General features: G+C 45.5%; 3 protein-coding genes across 5 annotated transcripts in view; 2 read left to right on the top strand and 1 right to left on the bottom strand.

Moving 5' to 3' along the window:
* Window positions 1-846: 846 nt before the first annotated feature.
* LOC110495615 (coiled-coil domain-containing protein 80) lies at window positions 847-10,406 on the bottom strand. Its single transcript, XM_036951409.1, has 8 exons — window positions 8,105-10,406; window positions 7,392-7,996; window positions 7,007-7,163; window positions 6,786-6,922; window positions 6,365-6,516; window positions 6,005-6,108; window positions 1,673-1,756; window positions 847-1,506 (listed from the first exon to the last, which is right to left on the bottom strand). The coding sequence occupies exons 1-8, from the start codon at window positions 9,468-9,470 to the stop codon at window positions 1,202-1,204; spliced, it is 2,910 nt and encodes a 969-aa protein (XP_036807304.1). The 5' UTR covers window positions 9,471-10,406; the 3' UTR covers window positions 847-1,201.
* A 1,120-nt stretch (window positions 10,407-11,526) lies between these two features.
* Window positions 11,527-13,474, top strand: LOC110495629 (fas apoptotic inhibitory molecule 1-like). Its single transcript, XM_021570964.2, has 4 exons — window positions 11,527-12,025; window positions 12,134-12,362; window positions 12,820-12,869; window positions 13,044-13,474. Exons 1-4 carry the CDS (start codon window positions 11,909-11,911, stop codon window positions 13,191-13,193), a joined length of 546 nt encoding a protein of 181 aa, XP_021426639.2. The 5' UTR covers window positions 11,527-11,908; the 3' UTR covers window positions 13,194-13,474.
* Window positions 13,475-14,027: 553 nt separating this feature from the next.
* Window positions 14,028-20,647, top strand: part of LOC110528752 (arf-GAP with GTPase, ANK repeat and PH domain-containing protein 1) — a 282,636-nt gene continuing 276,016 nt past the window's right edge. For 2 of the 3 annotated variants that reach the window (XM_036951835.1, XM_036951834.1), the window contains exon 1: window positions 14,029-15,301. In XM_036951835.1, coding sequence (XP_036807730.1) covers window positions 15,139-15,301 — 163 coding nt within the window. In that variant the 5' untranslated portion in view covers window positions 14,029-15,138. Of the gene's footprint in view, window positions 15,302-20,647 lie in introns of all 3 variants that reach the window. The other variant, XM_036951836.1, reaches the window with a different exon arrangement.

The following is a 20,647-nucleotide window of genomic DNA, read 5'->3' as shown; positions in this document are numbered from 1 at the left end:
TGACTAGAACCAAAACACTTGATCATATTACTCCAGTGCTGGTCTCTGTTAAGGCTTGGGCTGATTTCAAGGTTTTCCTGCTAACCTACAAAGCATTACATAGACTTGCTCCTACCTATCTCTCCGATTTGATCCTGCGGTACAAGCCTACATGTACAGTCACAAGACGCAGGCCTCCTTATTGTCCCTAGAATTTCTAAGCAAACAGCTCCTATAGAGCTCCATTTTTATGGGATGGTCTGCCGATCCATGTGAAAGATGCAGACTCGGTCTCAACCTTTAAGTCTTTACTGAAGACTCATCTCTTCAGTAGGTCCTGTGATTGAGTGTAGTCTGGCCCAGGAGTGTGAAGGTGAACGGAAAGGCTCTGGAGTGAGGAAAGCCCCTTGCTGTCTCTGACTGGCTGGCACCCCTCTCTCCACTGGATTCTAAGCCTCTCACCCTATTACTGGGGGAGATCTTCGTGGGCTATATTTGGTGGTCTGTTGTTATCTCTCTGGTGGTGTGGGGGCTCTGCTTTGGCAAAGTGGGTGGGGGTTGAAGAACGATCTGGCCTTAATTGTACTCTTATAATCTCCAGCCAGAAGGGGACTGGCCACCCCTCAGAGCCCGGCTTCGCACTAGGTTTCTTCCTAGGTTCCTGCCTTTCTAGGGAGTTTTTCCTAGCCACCGGGCTTCCACATCTGCATTGCCTGCTTTTTGGGGCTTTAGGCTGAGTTTCTGTATAAGCAATTTGTGACATCTGATTGATGACTGTAAGCATGATGGGATGTTAATTGCTTAATTAACTCAGGAACCACACCTGTGTGGAAGCACCTGCTTTCAATACACTTTGTATCCCTCATTCACTCAAGTGTTTCCTTTATTTGGGCAGTTACCGGTATATCTCCATACAAGATAACAAATATATGCACAACATAAAAGGCAATTGCCAAATGTTTTTAATCTGAAATCTCCATTCTCCCTGTGAAACAAATCACATTCAAAAATATATGGAAGAAAAAGTATGCTACATTTTCATAATCTATTTTAGAAAAGTCCATTCTTATAAAACAACGTCACAGTTATCAAAATGCAAAAAAAAAGCTTTCATGAAATGCCATTCATACAATGGCTTCATATAGTTCATGGGAGAAGGCCACAACCAGGCCTCAATAGAAAATCGAACACATCCTAAGGGGAACATCCTATTCTCAATCCTTTAGTAACCATATCCACGGTGGTAACCATCCGGGTCTCTGTCATGACCGTAGCCCCCATACTCATCCTCAGGACAGCGCATGCCAAGGGACTGCTGGATAGCCATCTCCTGTCTGCGGAGCTGCATGGAGTCAACCAGGTCATATATGATGGACATGGACCACATGGGAGACGGGTACCAGGACTTGACGTTGCCGTCTTTCCCCACCAGCAGCATAGAGAAGTACTCTGGGCTGATCTGGAAGTAGTTCCTGATGTCCTGCACCAGAGAGGGAGAAACGTCCTCACGTTCCACAGTGGCAGTCCCTGTGACACAGGCAGGGTTGAGGGGTTAACTTGAATTGATTTCATACATTAAGAACAACAATGTTTAGAAGAAGAATGGAAGAAGAAGACTTAAACCTAAATCAAATCTTCGGTTAAATAAGCTCAGGATTTTCCCACCAATATGGTAACAGTAACTGTTTCTTACCGTTGATTGGGTATAGCTCAAGGGTCCCGCCCATATCCTCCATGTCCTTTCCAATCAGCTTCAGCACAGACAAGTGGCGCAGGCCTGAGTAGAGTCAGGTGAAAACACGTAATTTCACATTACACCACTGCACCTCTTACGCCTAATATCAAACCCCTTTCAAACAAAGGCCTAGCGCCTTCCCAAAGATATCTAGTACATGTGAAGGTATGGATACAGGTATAAGCAGTGGTTTTAATTTAACTAGGCAAGTCAGCTCAGAACAAATTCTTATTTACAATGACAGCCAACCCCCGGCCAAACCCGGACGACACTGGGCCAATTATGTGCCGCCCTATGGGACTCCCAATCACGGCCGGTTGTGATACAGCCTGGAATTGAACCAGTGTCTGTAGTGACGCCTCGAGATGCAGAACTTTAAACCGCTGCGCCACTAAGGAGCCCAAATAATACTATTCAGGGAAGTAGAATGGAGGGTACAGTATTATACTACACAGAATGGAGGGTACAGTATAATACTATACAGAATGGAGGGTACAGTATTATACTACACAGAATGGAGGGTACAGTATTATACTACACAGAATGGAGGGTACAGTATAATACTATACAGGGTAGTAGAATGGAGGGTACAGTATTATACTACACAGAATGGAGGGTACAGTATTATACTACACAGAATGGAGGGTACAGTACTATACTACACAGAATGGAGGGTACAGTGTTATTCTACACAGAATGGAGGGTACAGTATAATACTACACAGAATGGAGGGTACAGTATAATACTACACAGAATGGAGGGTACAGTATTATACTACACAGAATGGAGGGTACAGTATTATACTATACATAATGGAGGATACAGTATTATACTACACAGAATGACCTCTCTCTCTGTCTAAGAGTGTGGCCAAACTGAGTCCATGAAACATTTCCCAGTAGAAGTACTAAAGACATGCATACAACTGAAGCTCAACGGTCTTGATTAATTATTTTCACTGTGCCCGCTAGATTCCTTTCCCCAAATTACAAATGTTTCTAATTTGCAAATCTTTCATCCCAGTACTATTAATGTCCTCCACAGAAAGACTGTGTTGGCAGCTAAACAATAGCCTGTCCTCCCAAACTAAGAACCCAGTTTTTCATCAGTACGAGACCAACATGAGTAGTTAGTTGACCACATTGTCTACAACAGGCTCAAAACCAAATACCAAACATTTTGGCGAGTCTCAAGAGACCTCTATCGTAACCCAGCTTTAGAGTGGTGTCTATTTTCTAACCTAAACAATTCAGGCATGTTACAGCTAAACGCCAAAAAATCCCTTTTGTTTGTTTGCATAGCTAATGCAGTATGTTACATATTTCACAACAGTTAAAACTAATTGTGACAGACTCTGCAAGCTACAAATAAGTTGACATCCCATGAGATTATCTTCTGTTAATAGTTATGTTCGTAGTTCATTTGAACTCTGAAAAGATATATCCTGATGCTTGTACGGCATGGCTCGTTGGACCAACAGTGACAGACAGTAATCAAATCAAATCAAAATCAAATGTTATTTGTCACATACACATGGTTAGCAGATGTTAATGCGAGTATAGCGAAATGCTTGTGCTTCTAGTTCCGACAATGCAGTAATAACCAACAAGTAATCTAACTAACAATTCCAAAACTACTGTCTTATACACAGTGTAAGGGGATAAAGAATATGTACATAAGGATATATGAATGAGTGATGGTACAGAGCAGGATAGGCAGGATACAGTAGATGGTATCGAGTGCAGTATATACATGAGGTGAGTATGTAAACAAAGTGGCATAGTTAAAGTGGCTAGTGATACATGTATTACATAAGGATGCAGTCAATGATATAGAGTACAGTATATACGTATGCATATGAGATGAATAATGTAGGGTAAGTAACATTATATAAGGTAGCATTGTTTAAAGTGGTTAGTGATATATTTACATAATTTCCCATCAATTCCCATTATTAAAGTGGCTGGAGTTGAGTCAGTGTCAGTGTGTTGGCAGCAGCCACTCAATGTTAGTGGTGGCTGTTTAACAGTCTGATGGCCTTGAGATAGAAGCTGTTTTTCAGTCTCTCGGTCCCAGCTTTGATGCACCTGTACTGACCTCGCCTTCTGGATGATAGCGGGGTGAACAGGCAGTGGCTCGGGTGGTTGATGTCCTTGATGATCTTTATGGCCTTCCTGTAACATCGGGTGGTGTAGGTGTCCTGGAGGGCAGGTAGTTTGCCCCCGGTGATGCGTTGTGCAGACCTCACTACCCTCTGGAGAGCCTTACGGTTGTGGGCGGAGCAGTTGCCGTACCAGGCGGTGATACAGCCCGCCAGGATGCTCTCGATTGTGCATCTGTAGAAGTTTGTGAGTGCTTTTGGTGACAAACCAAATTTCTTCAGCCTCCTGAGGTTGAAGAGGCGCTGCTGCGCCTTCTTCACGATGCTGTCTGTGTGAGTGGACCAATTCAGTTTGTCTGTGATGTGTATGCCGAGGAACTTAAAACTTGCTACCCTCTCCACTACTGTTCCATCGATGTGGATAGGGGGGTGTTCCCTCTGCTGTTTCCTGAAGTCCACAATCATCTCCTTAGTTTTGTTGACGTTGAGTGTGAGGTTATTTTCCTGACACCACACTCCGAGGGCCCTCACCTCCTCCCTGTAGGCCGTCTCGTCGTTGTTGGTAATCAAGCCTACCACTGTTGTGTCGTCCGCAAACTTGATGATTGAGTTGGAGGCGTGCGTGGCCACGCAGTCGTGGGTGAACAGGGAGTACAGGAGAGGGCTCAGAACGCACCCTTGTGGGGGCCCCAGTGTTGAGGATCAGCGGGGTGGAGATGTTGTTGCCTACTCTCACCACCTGGGGGCGGCCCGTCAGGAAGTCCAGTACCCAGTTGCACAGGGCGGGGTCGAGACCCAGGGTCTCGAGCTTGATGACGAGCTTGGAGGGTACTATGGTGTTGAATGCCGAGTTATAGTCGATGAACAGCATTCTCACATAGGTATTCCTCTTGTCCAGATGGGTTAGGGCAGTGTGCAGTGTGGTTGAGATTGCATCGTCTGTGGACCTATTTGGGCGGTAAGCAAATTGGAGTGGGTCTAGGGTGTCGGGTAGGGTGGAGGTGATATGGTCCTTGACTAGTCTCTCAAAGCACTTCATGATGACGGAAGTGAGTGCTACGGGGCGGTAGTCGTTTAGCTCAGTTACCTTAGCTTTCTTGGGAACAGGAACAATGGTGGCCCTCTTGAAGCATGTGGGAACAGCAGACTGGTATAGGGATTGATTGAATATGTCCGTAAACACACCGGCCAGCTGGTCTGCGCATGCTCTGAGGGCGCGGCTGGGGATGCCGTCTGGGCCTGCAGCCTTGCGAGGGTTAACACGTTTAAATGTCTTACTCACCTCGGCTGCAGTGAAGGAGAGTCCGCATGTTTTCGTTGCAGGCCGTGTCAGTGGCACGACGATGGCTCTGAACAAACTTTATTTGACTCTTTGCAAACTGGAATCCATTTATCCGGAGGCTGCATTCATTGTTGCTGGGGATTTTAACAAGGCTAATCTGAAAACAAGACTCCCAAAATTTTATCAGCATATCGATTGCGCAACCAGGGGTGGAAAAACCTTGGATCATTGTTACTCTAACTTCCGCAACGCATATTAAGGCCCTGCCCCGCCCTCCTTTCGGAAAAGCTGACCACGACTCCATTTTGTTGATCCCTGCCTACAGACAGAAACTAAAACAAGAGGCTCCCACGCTGAGGTCTGTCCAACGCTGGTCCGACCAAGCTGACTCCACAACAACAAGGGATGAGGACAGTGTGTTTCAGGAGTGGTATTTGAGAGGTAACCCTCCCTGCACTATCTCTATAAGCTTGAGGATCTGAGTGAGCTGAGTGAGCTGGTGAGTTATTCAGGAAATATGTCTGCTCTTGAACGTAACAGGCAAAACATTTTTTGATAATGTTTTATTGTCACATACACCAGATAGGAGCAGTGAAATGTGTTGTTTTACAGGGTCAGCCATAGTAGTACAGCACCCCTGGAGTAAATTAGGGTTAAGAGCCTTGCTCAAGAGCACATTGGCAGATTTTTACCTTGTCGGCTCAGGTATTCGAACCAGCAACCTTTCATTTACTGGCCCAACACTTTAACTGCTAGGCTACCTGTCACCCTAGTTGACCAAAGTGTGGCCACACATTCTGAACATCTCCACAGATGGGAGTGAAGCAGCCAAGACAAACACTTAAGGGCCCCAGTGAAATCATCAAAACGTACAGGCCTGAGACAACAGCGTGACATCACTACTCACCCAGATTGCAGGCCTGGCTAGTCAGGGCGTAGAGCTGCTGCTGATAGGCCCATTCCTCGTCGTCAGAGGAGGAGATCACAAACAGCCTGCGTCTCCAGCGGAACCTAGAGAAATATAAACACAGAACAAACAATGACATCAAATATATACAAACAAAGTTCCACAAGCATTTCAGAAGAACAAAAAGGTTACAAATGCATTTCTTTCTTTATTTGCATACATGTTCGACCAGGAGCACACAGGATGTCAGTGTCAGTTTTAGGCGAGTGTATTTGTCAGTTGTGTTGACTTGAAACTGCAGTCACACAGTCTTATATTGCAATTGCATCGTCCTAGATAATAACAAAAGCCCACTAGTACCGTGAGAGGAAGTTCTCCAGAGATTTGGATTTGTCTTCCTTCTTACACGCCACTCCTTGTCTCTTCTGCTGTTCCATCTCCTTGATGCGAGAAGAGAATGTGTCTATGTAGTCAAACACAGCCGTCATGGCGATGGGCACCTCATATTCTTGCTGTGAATGGAGACAGAAAACCATATCACCCATCTTTAGTCAGAAAAAGTGTTACGGATGATACTGTATCAATTCACTGCAGTAAAATGGAGTTATTGAAGCGCTCAACCGATATGGTGGATTTTCACTCAGACATAGGACCGAAAGGTTAAACGCTCTTTCATCAAAATAAGAAGGTCATCCAGGATGCACAATACTAAGTAGCAGTATACAATAACACATTGTAATTATACCGCAGTAAGCTTTATAGGGAAACAAGGCCAACCAACCTTCACTTTCATATCAAAGTCAGTCAGCACCATATAGTAGTCGTCAAATATCAGTCCCAACTCATTCCTCAAGGCTCTGATGAGGGGCTGGTTTGTGAAGTCCTCTTCTTTCATGCCTTTCAGAGGCTGATCCTTCTCTGTAACCACACACTTGTATTACACTGTCATCAGAGTAAAATAGAATTGAAAATTAGCAACAAAAAGTTCAAAACTTGACTTACCAGCCTGGTAATGGTCCATCTTCATGGTGCCATTGGTCAGAGAGCCAAAGATGGTGATAAGAGAGATTTTTCTGACGCCCAATTCACACACATGCTCCAGATACTCATCTCTCTGCTGCGTGTACATAGGATTCTCCTCGTCTGGAGTACTGATCACCTGGGAGGGAAAGAAAATTGACTGTTGTATCATGTGTCTATTCTGTCCGGTTCTATTCTATTCAGATCTATTCTGTTCAGTTCTGTTCTGTTCTATTCAGTTCTATTCTATTCGGTTCTATTCGGTTCTATTCCATTCTATTTAGTTATATTCTGTTCTAGTGTACCAATATGCATGCTTCATATCAGATTTAATCAATACATTTATGTAATACAACAGAATACTCACAAGTAGACGTCGTCTCTTCTCAAAATGACCAAAAAAGGATACTAAGAGGTTTGGCTGTTTTGTGGGGGGCCTCTTGTTGTCTGCTTCTTTCTCCTGGTTAATAGCGGCCTTCTTCCCTGGTCTCCTGCCACGATAGAAGCCTCCATCACTGTCTTTAGTAGCCTTCAACCTTTTCTTGTCTGTTTTACTCTTTTTGCCTGATTTATCAGCCTTTTTCTTCCTCTCTGCATTGACAGGCCGCTTGACCTTACTCTTCTTGGGGGAAGCTGTTTCCACCTGTGCATCAGAGTCAACCTTAAGTTCACTGCCCAGCTCTTCCCCTCCTTCAGTTGGTTTGTCGTTAGTGAGCTGAGTTGGAGAGGTAACAACTTGTCGGCCATGTTTGGTATCGTCGGTTGTGTCTTCTTCATATTGGTCTCTGTGGGACTCTGTAACGTCATCTATGCCATTTTTGTGGGTCTCTGAGAGGATGTAGAAGGATTTGTCTGTGGTGGGGACCTCTAGGTCCCAGTGCGGTGTTGTCTGGGGGTCCAAGGGCTTCGGAACAGTGGGTGTTGTGGTGGTTGTGGTTCGTCGTGTTGTTGTAGTTTTTGGTTTTGTTGTGGGGGTTGTGGTTCGTCGTGTTGTTGTAGTTTTTGGTTTTGTTGTGGTGGTTGGTTTTATAGTGGTGGTGGTCGTGGTTGTTTTTGTTGTGGTTGTTGGTTTTGTTGTGGTGGTTGGTTTTATAGTGGTGGTGGTCGTGGTTGTTTTTGTTGTGGTTGTTGGTTTTGTTGTGGTGGTTACTTTTGTGGTCGTTGTAGTAGTTGTTGGTTTTGTTGTGGTCGTGGTTGTTTTTCTGGTGGTGGTTGTGGTTGGCTTTGCTGTAGTTATGGTTGTGGTTGCTTTTGTTGTTGGTGGTGGTTTTGTTGTGGTCGTGGTTGTTTTTCTGGTGGTGGTTGTGGTTGCTTTTGTTGTTGGTGGTGGTTTTGTTGTGGTTGTAGTTTTTTTTTTTTTTGTTCTTGTTGGTTTTGTTGTGGTGGTTGTGGTTGGCTTTGTTGTAATTGTGGTTGCCTTTGTGGTCATAGTTGGTTTTGTGGTTGGTCGGGTTGTGGTAACTGTCACAGCCTTTGGTCCTTGAGCTGGTCTCTGCACCCCTTTCCTCACTGGCACCCTCTCCACTGTAGAGTTCACTGTGACCTCTGACCCCGTGGTCAATACCCCCTGGCCCTGAGACTCAACCACCTGGCCCTCAACACCGGCCGCCTTGCACCTCTGCACGAAGCCCCTCTGCCTGGCCTTCTCCAGCTTGCGCATGTGGGTCTGGTCCATCACCTCGTACATAGCCTCCAGCCTGACCGGGTACGGGTACCTCTCCTCCACCTGGAGAGTCTTCCTCAGGAGAACCATGCCAAACTTCCCCTCCTCCAGCTTCAGGAAGTTCATCAGCCTGGGGATGAGGACCGTGTCCAGGGGCTCCTCCGTCACCTGTCCCTTGGCGTTGACCCGCCGCACCTTCCCGCCTCGCTCTCCCTCCTGGTGGAACATCACTATCATCTGCATGTGCCGCTCCGCCATCTGGCAGTAGACGTCCGACTTGAGGAGGGTCATCATCAGGCGATAGTAACCGTCTGAGTCATGTGGGGCGGAGATGACCAGGACCCGGTTCTTCCCTGCGAAGCTGGCCAGGACGTTGAGGGAGCCTGCGCTGCCGGGGACGGTGCGGGCTGGTGTGGACTGAGGCTGAACCGCCTCCCCTGTCACTTGTTTACTGTTGTCTTGAGATGTGCCACTGCCAACCTGGTTTATGGGTTTCTTTGGTTGTTGGGGTATTCTTCTGCTTGGCATCATCCTTCTCCTTGGAGGCTCAGCTTTCTCATCTCTCTGCATTCTGTCACGATGGCTCGTCACAGTGGATACATTTATACCACCAGCGGAAGGAGCAATACTGTCAGAGTTCAGCACATTTTGTGTTCTGTTAAAAATCCCCCCCTGGAGGGATGTTCGTCGTAAGATTGTCCTTTTGAGGGGTCTCCTGTCAGAGGCCCCTGTGCTCCATACCAGCAACAGCCATAACACACAGAGATGCAGTGTCTGTTTCATTTCTGCAGTGTCAAAGAAAAACCTACAATGGGTATAAGAAGATCAGTGAGAGAGGCATTGCCTGTAGTCCTCCGTCTTTCTGACGTTGTGTCCAGTTTTCAGATGAAATGACTGATCAGTGAGAGAGGCATTGCCTGTAGTCCTCCGTCTTTCTGACGTTGTGTCCAGTTTTCAGATGAAATAACTGATCAGTGAGAGAGGCATTGCCTGTAGTCCTCCGTCTTTCTGACGTTGTGTCCAGTTTTCAGATGAAATAACTGATCAGTGAGAGAGGCATTGCCTGTAGCCCTCCGTCTTTCTGACGTTGTGTCCAGTTTTCAGATGAAATAACTGATCAGTGAGAGAGGCATTGCCTGTAGCCCTCCGTCTTTCTGACGTTGTGTCCAGTTTTCAGATGAAATAACTGATCAGTGATTGTCCATAAAAACGCTTTGTTTGAGAAGAAGAAAAGAGTTCCGCAGTAGGTTATGACGTAACTGTTCAGAAAGACAAATGCACAGTCTGGGCTGTTTCAATAAAGTAAACACAAACACTTGTCAACTTGTGTGCTATAATCCTGCTGAAAGTTTACATGAAAATGCACCATTTACCATTCCATTCTGGCGACAAAAAAATAACTCCCCGATGATAAGAAATATTGTGGCAGTCGTCCAATGCCTCCTTTCTCCGTTTCTGCAGCTGAAATGACATACATTTCATTTTCTATGTTAATGTAGACAGTGCAACCTCTGCTTACTAGGCGGCTACACGTAACGGTTCCATATATTCTGTCTATACAAAACTTACTCCATCGATTGTAACTTTAGAGGCCATTTTCCTCTTTCTAACGTCTTCAGAAGGAGAGATTTCTGGAAGTCTCAATGCGTTGTCGGCAAGGAGGGATCTTCTGCCTTCCCCCTTCCAGCGCATCGAGTTACCCGAGGAAATGCTATGTGACCACAAATTCCATAAGCGCTCTCTCCCCTCTGAGCACCAACCCAAGACCAAGAAAGAAACGATTTTTTTCTGCGTTCACGCGCACGTCGGAACGAGAAAACTCGGAAAGGTCCGACTTGCTAATTGTTTATAGCTACAGACGTGCCGCGTTCAACCAGTCAGAAAGTCGAACATTTCCGAGTTTCCTAGTACCGGCTAGCACTTGAACGCAGCATAAGTAGCGGCCCTCACGGCAAGGTTCGACACCGCCCACCGTACACATGTACACAGAATAGAGCACTATAGTTATTACAACCATATCTGCTCATGAAATAATGTGGCTGCATGTATTATGTATTACCAATGCAGTCTATATCCATAAGTTGCCATGGATGTAGTTTAAGGTTAAAATAATCAGATATGGTAGGCCCAACTATTTTATATTTTATTAGCATAATGTCAATAAAAATACATGATGGGAGTGGAATTGTATTCATATAGATTTTTACAAGAACACTTGATTATTGTTGTTTTAATAGCCAGTAAACTACAGTTTTGGGGAGTTAGGAAGTTTTATTGAGGGAAACTAGACAGGGTAGATTTATGCCATCTACTGGCAGGCTTTGCCACAAAGTATGCTCTTCTTAGTTTTGATTTGTTTTTGTTGTTGTAATTTGACCCCCTTTTTCTTCACAATTTCGTGATATCCAATCGCGATCTTGTCTTATCGCTGCAACTCCCCCAACGGGCTCAGGAGAGGCGAAGGTCTAGTCATGCTCGCTCTTCTGTGATCGTCTGAATACCTTGGTCAATATACCAGCGAATGACCGCACTGTCAATAATAACCGTAACAGTCAATAACAATGCAATCATATATAAACTCACTATTTGTCACGCTCCAAATTCAACCAATGTGTTCCAGCTATTTATTGCAGATTTATAAACTACATTTAAGCTTCTAAACTGCTTACCTCTAGGCTCTTTATATTACCAATGTTAATAATAAACTATGGGATTATTATATCGCTTTTCAAAGACCCGAAGATGCTTGAAAAAGACGCTAGAAAGATCCTTAATAAAGACGCTTTCTTTATACTGTATGTTTGATCACAAATGTGTGATTCATTTGTTGATTAGTTTGCTAATTGTGTGTGTGATATATTTAACCTAGGCCTGTCTAAAGAAGGTATAGGCATCACCTAGGCCTGGCTCAAGAAGGTATAGTCATTCACTGTAGAAGTCTCACATTCAAATTACCTCTGGCAGTAATTGGATTGAAAGAGGTTTTGCAGCAATAAGCCTCTTACAGTATTGCAGTTTGCACTTGTTGCTGAGCAGGCAAAGCAGAGCAGAGCAGATCCAGGACAGTTTGACGGACACAGGGGCTAACATCGCTTAATAACTGCCTATAGGATGAGATTTGAACTACAACCTTGGTTTGAAACGAGGATAGCGTCGATGGGACATATATAATCATTTCCAGTTAGCCCTACAGGCTTTATACCCCTGCAAGGTCAGTCAAGATGATGGCCGGAGATGTTGTTGGTATCTGGGAGGTGGCGTTAAGCGATGGGGTTTACAGGATTGAGTTTGAACACGGCACGGCGACAGGGAAGAGGGTTGTTTGGATCAATGGACAGGTACGTAGGCCCTGAAACGTATTCCTTCTTAAAATCTCTAATGTGTTATTGTGTAGTCAGAGCTATGTACAGAAGGCCTATGGCTGTCTGATTTGCTTTCTTCCTCAGGAGGTGCTCAGAAGAGATTGGATGTTCAAACTGGTTGGAAAGGAGACCTTCACAGTGGGAGGCATGGAAACAAAAGCAACAGTAAACATTGAGGCTATCAGTGGCTTTACCTACGAGTACACCTTGGAGATTGATGGCAAGAGTCTCCAGAAGTTCATAGATAACAGATCCAAAGTCACTAAGACGTGGGTGCTGCAAGTGGATGGTGTTGACTGCAGGATTGTCCTTGGTAAGGCTCAAAAAACAAGAAGCATGTTCTTTCCTATGAGCATTGAGCAATATTTCAGTGTCAATTCCAGCTCCACTGTCTATTCTAAAAAGTCTATAAAAACATAGTTGGCTGTGTGTAAGGCAACATGCAGGTCAGCGCTGTTCTGAGGAGTATAATCTATTTAGGGGAACACTTTTGGGTTGGCTATTTTAAGCCATGCGAGCAACCTGATTGGAAGGGACACTGTCCTTTGTAGCCTATAGCAGAAAGCTCCATGTGACATGAATAAACAAAGCAGGGAACTCTGCACTGTGTGATGTTATGATGCTCTTGTGGATGTGTAATGCACACCGGTAAATCACTAGCAATCATTCCAATGCACTGCATGGTGCATCTGTCCTGTAGGCCTATGGTGAAAAATATGATGCAAGCAATACTAATAATATACTAAATTACTACTGTATGGTTTCAACAGAAAAGGACACAATGGATGTATGGTTCAATGGGCAGAAAATGGAGACCGAGGTACTTTTTCAACCTCATATGGAATTGAATGTGAAGTTATTGTGTCCATGTATGTTGCATACATACATAGGCCAAGGTTCTGGTTTAACATGATTCACTAATGTTTTGGTCCATACTTTAGTCATTCCAGTCCTTTATGGATATTTATGTACCGTCTCTAATTGTCGGCTATAGGGAGAGTTTGTGGATGACGGAACAGAGACACACTTCACGGTGGCAGACCATGAATGCTGCATCAAGGCTTTGAGCAGTGGGAAGAAGAGAGCTGGCATCGTCCATTACTTAATGGTGGATGGGGAAACAGTGCCCGGCTGGACAGATTGAAGAGGACCGCTGAACTTTTCATGTCAGGAATCTGAAATGTTGGATATATCCTATGTAAATATAAATGAGGAGGCAGCCTCGGGGATGAGTGAGGGGCATTGAACTAAGATATCAATCGACTCAAGGTCTCTGTACTGTTTCTAGATTTTTATAGATGGGATCAATATTTCTATGGTGGAACTAAGGAGTATTATCTTTCTGATAACGAGGTTGTGTATAAATAAGTCAATTAATCAAAGGAAATATGTAAATATTTAACATTTCAAATCAATCAATAAAATATAGCAATAAAAATTTGTAGTTTTTAGTGTAATCATGTATGATCTTTGCTTGTTTATGCAGATGCTACGCTATATTCCACTAATTTTCAAGCCAAATGTATCTCTTCTGAAATATGAATACCTTAGAGCTCCATATATATGGCTAAATTAATGTTATATATTGGCATATACTGTACATGTGAGTGAACATTCTTCAAATGCCGAGAAACAGATGCGCAGCCTCTGCGCAATAAGTACATTCAAGAACGCGACGCCTCTGAACCAGCCAATGCGTTATATGCTTGCCGCCATAGAGATAGATTGAAAACTCTTGTGCCCAAATGAACTATCCTTGCCCAAATGCCTATTTTAGCATGGGCATTGCCATTGAGGACTTTCACCATTTTAATGAAGTCAACTGGGTGGGACTTCCTATGTGTTAATCCAGGTCACCAGGAGGGATCAGCCGATGAATTATACCCGCGTGAAAACATTCCATAAATGCAGGTGGCAATAAATCGCTAACCCTGACTTTATACCTGTTAAAACAACACACTCCAGGTGGCAGTATGCACCCGTTCAGTTTGTTTGCCAACTCATAGAAGTAGTAGAATAAGAAAATGAACTACTTCGAAATAGAGCTGGACGCAATGGCTCTGCCTGTGCTCTCACAGATGCCATAATATGACAGATACAATGATGCGATGTCTATCTAAGTCTATGGGTTGCAGCGGACGTTTTCCAGAAGGAAACGTTCAGGGAATGACGTCCAATGATACAGACGGGATGGATTTCTACCCAAGAGGAAGGGGAAAGCACCTATGTTTGCCGATCAACTAGAGCAATCTGTAAAATATATATTGCTCTCATCGCAATAAGTAGCCACATTTGTATTGTGTCTTGGAATTTTCGGCAACTGCATGCGCCCAGTGTTTGGACCAAACCCGGACTGTGGGGGGAGTTTTGCGCCTGCTTTTGCACGCTAAACAAAACAACGAACGAGGACTTGGCTGCGCAGAACACACATCCAGCCACGATTAGTAACTATTTAGCTAGTTATGTAGATTGCTTTTGGCAGGTTTGCATGGGTACATAACTACATTGGTTTATTTGCATGTTTGTGAAGAAAAGCTCAAACAGATTGGTCGGTGTAAGGAGAGAATGATAGGGGTTTGAGAAATTCAGAGTTTTGTCCCCGGCTTGGACGTTAGCTACTGCTAGCTACCGAGTTAGCAAATGCCAAAGGGCCTATTTAGCAAGCGTTTTCAAACCTTTCCAGCGTTTGAGAGTTATGACATGACTGCAGTACCTGTTTGCTGGATTGCTACTATTCATACACACGCTAATATTCGTGAATAGGGTTTTTACTTCCACACTCCGCGAGGGACGGAGCAAGGATATGGGGAAGCGTTGCTCAGCCGACTACTACTGTCACTCCTCCAGGATTTCGAATCAGGAGAGCCCGGGTCGGTTGTTTGGACTCACGGATAGCCAGCTAGCTACATGGACTCACTGACAAGTAACTGCTGTTTCATTTCAAGCCACATTTTTAATCAAGTAGCTAGCTATCGACAAATGATTTGGCGTGCCTCACCCACAATATTGTGCTGAGGACCACACCATTTGACCAGACCAGTCAACTCGTTAACAGTCGTGAAAGTGCAAGAACAGAAACGACGCGCAAAATGAACTATCAGCAGCACCTTGCAAACTCGGCTGCCATTCGGTCTGAGATCCAGAGGTTCGAATCCGTCCATCCAAACATCTACTCCATATATGAACTGCTGGAGCGCGTGGAAGAGCCCATCCTGCAGAATCAGATTCGAGAACATGTCATCGCCATTGAAGGTAAGGCAGTAGGGGTGCATGTAGCCGTCGCTACATGTGACATCGGTACATCACCATAACATGTTTTGCTCTGCACTCTCTAATCCTCTCAAATCTGTTTACTGCTGTGATGTCGGAGTGGTGTATCATTTTAATATGGTTACATCATGCCAGAGCTGCTATGTTGAATGAATGAATGTATAGGCCTTGGTTCCCTGATTGTCAATCAACAATTGATTTCTCTATTGAGCTGTTTCAACAAGCACTTAGCCCAGCTGTATGACACTCGCATAACAATCAGTAGCTTATCATTTGAATAACTTGCATGCAGAACTACATGAGGGGAAGCTCCGACGATCTGCTTTTCAAACTTCCCACACAGCTGGGCAGATGTTGGGCTACCACTATGTACTAGAAGGAGTGACATGCATTATCGCATGACCCCCTTGATAATACATTGTCCTGTTATAATGGCGTCATCATATCGTGACTCATGGCTACTGCTTTTTTTACTCTATTGATTGACTGATGAAATGTCCAGCAGTATTGTAGTGAAGGACTATTATTGTTGTTGTTGGTGAGAATGGCAACTGGCTTCTCTCATTCACTGTATAGACTGTTCATTTGCATAGAAATGGGTGCTGTGCGGTAGGTAGGGTAGGGAGGTGGGGAGTTAGGGAGGACTTGCCAGACAGCCAGGTGTTGTTGACCCACTTTCCACTGATGTTGGAGCCAGCAGCAAAGATGAGCAAGCGGAAAGTGTCACACATTGAGGTAGCATAGCTGTTAACAACAAAAGGTGTATGCGGTGGGTGTGAGCAGTGTGTGGGTGTGTGACTGACTGAGGCAAGGGTTATCCCACCTCCATCACTGACTGTGTGTGTGTGTCCTACATGTACCCTCTGGACACAGTGAGGGGAGGGTGGCTACCTGCCGGGACTTGCTCTCTAGTACCTGGACCTGTCCTGTCAGAGGTACAAAGGAACTGGCTGGAGTGGGCCTCCTGAATGGAGGAACTGAGAAGCGGAGTGTGGTCTGGGCAGGGGGACATTTCTTTGGTCCTCGAGTGCTGTTGGCACTGGATCAGCATTGGCCAGGTTAATGGTACTGATTGGAGTGTGTGGGTTGAGCGGATGTTCTTCTCTCCTGGCTTGATGGTCAGTAGTAGGAGCTGAGGACTGGTTTGAACAAGATCAGTCAGGACCACTGTTGGTCTGGGGCTCCGCCAATACTCCAGAAGTACCATGAAACTAACTGGTTGGGAAGGGCTTGTACGTAAGCATTTCACTGTAAAGTCTACACCTGTTGTGTTCGGCCCATTTCACCTATACACTTTGATATGATTTAGGGCTGTATCATATGTTCTGAGACTGGTTGCTTTTCTCCTGGCTGTTTTATTAAGTCCAGTTGTTACCATGTATGCTTGTTTTGTTTGCCAAATGTTGTCGGCCATGTGATTATATTATATATTAGAATTATCTTAGAGAAGGCTAGCTCTGTCACAGTAGCCTGGAACATTCTGACAGAGATTCTAGTTCTCTAAACATGTCAGATGACCAAATGCTCTTCTGATGGAGAAACCAGCATCATGTTTGTAAACATGTGGTTGGATTGTAGATCAGGTTGGTTGGGATTAGAGCCTGGCTGTCGTTTTCAGGATCCTTGAATGACATCTCACCGAACACTTGTCTGACAGATGGCAAATCCACTCTGAAAACTGCTACGTCACACTTCCTTTATCTTTCAAACCCAGCCAGGACAACTGTCACTCCCGACAGAATGACTGATATCTAGGGAGAGTGATGGAGGGAGGTGGAGAGAAACAGAAAGGGATTGAGGGAGAGGGAAGAGAGACAGAAACAGTGATCCAGAGAGAGCGATACGGGAGGAAGAGTGAGGGAGAGATGGGGCTGTGAGGGAGAGATGGGGCTGTGAGGGAGAGATGGGGCTGTGAGGGAGAGGAAAAGAGGATGAGATTGCACACAGAACAAAAGAGCAGTTATGTAATGCCTGTGATGGCTGACTGATGTCCTGGCTGACTGATGTCCTGGCTGACTGATGTCCTGGCTGACTGATGTCCTGGCTGTAATAATAAGTGGGGGGTGCCTTTTTAAAGTGTTTTTAGTCCGTTATGCAACCATGGTGTGTATGTGCAGGTTTTACAGAGTTGTACTGCTGAAGGATGCTGATGTCACGGACACCCTATTTTCTCCATATTAGTGCACTACGTTTGATCAGGGACACTGGTCAAACGTAGTGCACAATATAGGGTGTCGGCGGCGGCAGGCAGGTAGCCTAGCTGTTAAGAGTGTTGGGCCAGTAACTGAAAGGTTGCTGGTTCAAATCCCGGAGCAGACGAGGTGAAACATCTATCAATGTGCCCTTGAGCAAGGCACTTAACCCCAATCACTCCCGATAAGAGCGTCTGCTAAATGACTAAAATGTCAATGTAAAATGTGTCATTTCAGACTCTGCATACCCTGACCTCTGTATTCTGCTGCATTTGTTCCTGCTAAATCACATCCATCCCCAGACAGCAGTACAGCACTGCATCACACTGCTCTCCCCCACATTCTGACTGCTGAGGTGAGGAAGGAACTGACACAATGTTCTGTTTCCCAGTAAAATAATACTTTCTTTGTTTTTGCTGACCAGTTTTGCATTGTTCTGTTGGCACCAAGTGGCTGGTTCAGTAATGTTCTCAGTTAGTCAGCATCATGGTCTTTGTCATACTGAAACATGGCTACTCTTTAGAATGATCAATCAATGAATCATCAGGATGCCATCATCTGGAAGGAAAGGACTTTGCAGTTTGTACTCCATAAATGTCAGACTGTGTTTCCTACCTCAGTCTATGCATTGAGGTCGCTAGAGATGATTGTTACCACGAAGCATAGGTCCTGTTTGTGACATGGTTGATGCTAACATGCTTCTGACACATGCTGAGATTCCTTCAGGGACATTTATGCTCCTCACCAGACAGGCAGGTAACATTATCTCTGGCCTCCCCACCAGGCAGACAGGGAACATGATCTCTGGCCTCCCCACCAGGCAGACAGGTAACATGATCTCTGGCCTCCCCACCAGGCAGACAGGGAACATGATCTCTGGCCTCCCCACCAGGCAGACAGGGAACATGATCTCTGGCCTCCCCACCAGGCAGGGAACATGATCTCTGGTCTCCCCACCAGGCAGACAGGGAACATGATCTCTGGCCTCCCCACCAGGCAGACAGGGAACATGATCTCTGGCCTCCCCACCAGGCAGACAGGGAACATGATCTCTGGCCTCCCCACCAGGCAGACAGGGAACATGATCTCTGGCCTCCCCACCAGGCAGACAGGGAACATGATCTCTGGCCTCCCCACCAGGCAGACAGGGAACATGATCTCTGGCCTCCCCACCAGGCAGACAGGGAACATGATCTCTGGCCTCCCCACCAGGCAGACAGGGAACATGATCTCTGGCCTCCCCACCAGGTAGACAGGTAACATGATCTCTGGCCTCCCCACCAGGTAGACAGGGAACATGATCTCTGGCCTCCCCACCAGGCAGGGAACATGATCTCTGGCCTCCCCACTATCCCTGAGTGTACAAAACATTAGGAACACCCCTTTTCCCTTCATAACTGCCTCAGTTCCTCAGGGCCTGGACTCTACAAGGTGTCGAAAGCGTTCCACAGGGATGCTGGCCCATGTTGACTCCAATGCTTCCCACAGTTGTGCCAAGTTGGCTGCATGTCCTTTGGGTGGTAGACCATTGTTGATACACACGGGAAACTGTTGAGCGTGGAAAACCCAGCAGCGTTGCAGTTCTTGACACAAACCGGTGCACCTGGCACCTACCTCCATACCACTTAAATCTTTTGTCTTGCCCATTCACCTTCTGAATGGCACACACACACACAATCTGTGTCTCAATTGTCCCAAGGCTTAAAAATCCTTCTTTAACCCGTCTTCTCCCCTTCATCTACACTGATTTGAAGTGGATTTAACTGGTGAAATCAATAAGGGATCATTGCTTTCACCTTCATTCACCTGTATATCGGGATATTACTTTTGACAAAATATCGTATTGTTTTGACAATATCACAATGTTACTTTTGCGCTACTTGGCTGTACCTGCACTAAAACTCCAGTGTGTTTCCTTCATAGTTTGTCATCTTCTTTTTAAATAGTAAGACATGTTTTCAGCACTTTTATTTCCCTGACTGATCAAAAGCAGTTCTCGTGTCTCTCCCTCGTCCCTCTGCAGCAGACATATGGCGAGCAACATCGAAATCGCAATAAAAATCACAGTATCAAATATAGAATCATGAGAATGGCGTAACATATGCTATCGGCACCTAAGTATGGTGATAATATGGTATGGTGAGGTCCCTGGCATTTCCCAGGCCTAGCAGGCAGGTAACCTGATCTCTGGAGGTTGTTGTATACACATGTTATGTAGTCTACAGTTCACATGGTGCTTCATGTCTCCATGCATAGACTATCAGATCTCTTCAGCAATGTGTGTGTGTCAACCTGTGTGTCTACCTCGCTGTGGAATCCCTCCTTTAGTATAACCTGGTGTGAAACAAACCAGAGCCTCACTGTGTTCGGTGGATCAGTATTACAACAGCTCCCCACAGTGGGTTAACCACCTGGACCCCCCTCACTGGGCGGACCGGGCGGCACGCTGCACCCCTCCAATCTAACCTATGACCAGATCCTAGGCTAATAAAGGAGAGGACAGATAAGAGGAATGGGACAAAGATGGGAGAGATGAGGCTGATAAAGGCCAGTGCTTGAAGGGATAATAATCTGTAGGAGAAGGTCAAATCATCTGTAGAGGCTAACAATAGTGTGTGTTAGATGAACAGCAGGACATGGAGATAAAAGCGCCCTCTTTCTTGTTGTGTAGCAGCTGGCTGAGCTTTTCCCTCCTCCCCCTATGATGCAGAGCACAGTCTCAGGGGCCTTTTCATTGGACAGTGCTGAGGTAAGGTCACCTATGAGTGGCTGTGTGGCTCAATTTATCCCGCCCGCTGCTCTCGCTGTCATCGCTTTCTCTCATCCAGGAGCTGGGAAAACACACGCACACGCACACACTGCCTGCCTGCCTCCAGGGCTCCATTAGGGAGATGCAGTCATCAGCCATCCATGAGTTTGTTAGCTGGATGCTACTCAGGATGCATCAGCAACCACAACAGACACACACGTACAGTCAACCCACAATGTTTGAGTTTCAGACAGTCCGTGACCCATGTATTTTTATGGGTAAGGCTAGTTCCTTCCCCCTCAAACCAGTATGACTCCTTCCTCTCACACAGGCTTCATCCCCTCCTGCTGACATGGAAGGCATTTACATTTTGATGACCATTAAGTC

Source organism: Oncorhynchus mykiss, chromosome 18 (assembly GCF_013265735.2).
Source record: "Oncorhynchus mykiss isolate Arlee chromosome 18, USDA_OmykA_1.1, whole genome shotgun sequence".
Classification (NCBI taxonomy): domain Eukaryota; kingdom Metazoa; phylum Chordata; class Actinopteri; order Salmoniformes; family Salmonidae; genus Oncorhynchus; species Oncorhynchus mykiss.
Note: the sequence above shows the minus strand (reverse complement) of the source record. Positions and strands in the feature narration are given on the sequence as shown.

What these genes read in the sequence shown, in the direction of transcription:
- LOC110495615 (XM_036951409.1), bottom strand. Translation starts at nt 9,470, where the DNA reads ATGAAACAGACACTGCATCTCTGTGTGTTATGGCTGTTGCTGGTATGG. An exon ending in ACTTTGATATGAAAGTGAAG is followed by an intron (nt 6,517 to 6,785) that starts GTTGGTTGGCCT and finishes CTCCATTCACAG; the next exon opens with CAAGAATATGAGGTGCCCAT. An exon ending in TGAGCTATACCCAATCAACG is followed by an intron (nt 1,507 to 1,672) that starts GTAAGAAACAGT and finishes CCTGTGTCACAG; the next exon opens with GGACTGCCACTGTGGAACGT.
- LOC110495629 (XM_021570964.2), top strand. Translation starts at nt 11,909, where the DNA reads ATGATGGCCGGAGATGTTGTTGGTATCTGGGAGGTGGCGTTAAGCGAT. An exon ending in TTGTTTGGATCAATGGACAG is followed by an intron (nt 12,026 to 12,133) that starts GTACGTAGGCCC and finishes TTTCTTCCTCAG; the next exon opens with GAGGTGCTCAGAAGAGATTG. An exon ending in GGCAGAAAATGGAGACCGAG is followed by an intron (nt 12,870 to 13,043) that starts GTACTTTTTCAA and finishes TGTCGGCTATAG; the next exon opens with GGAGAGTTTGTGGATGACGG.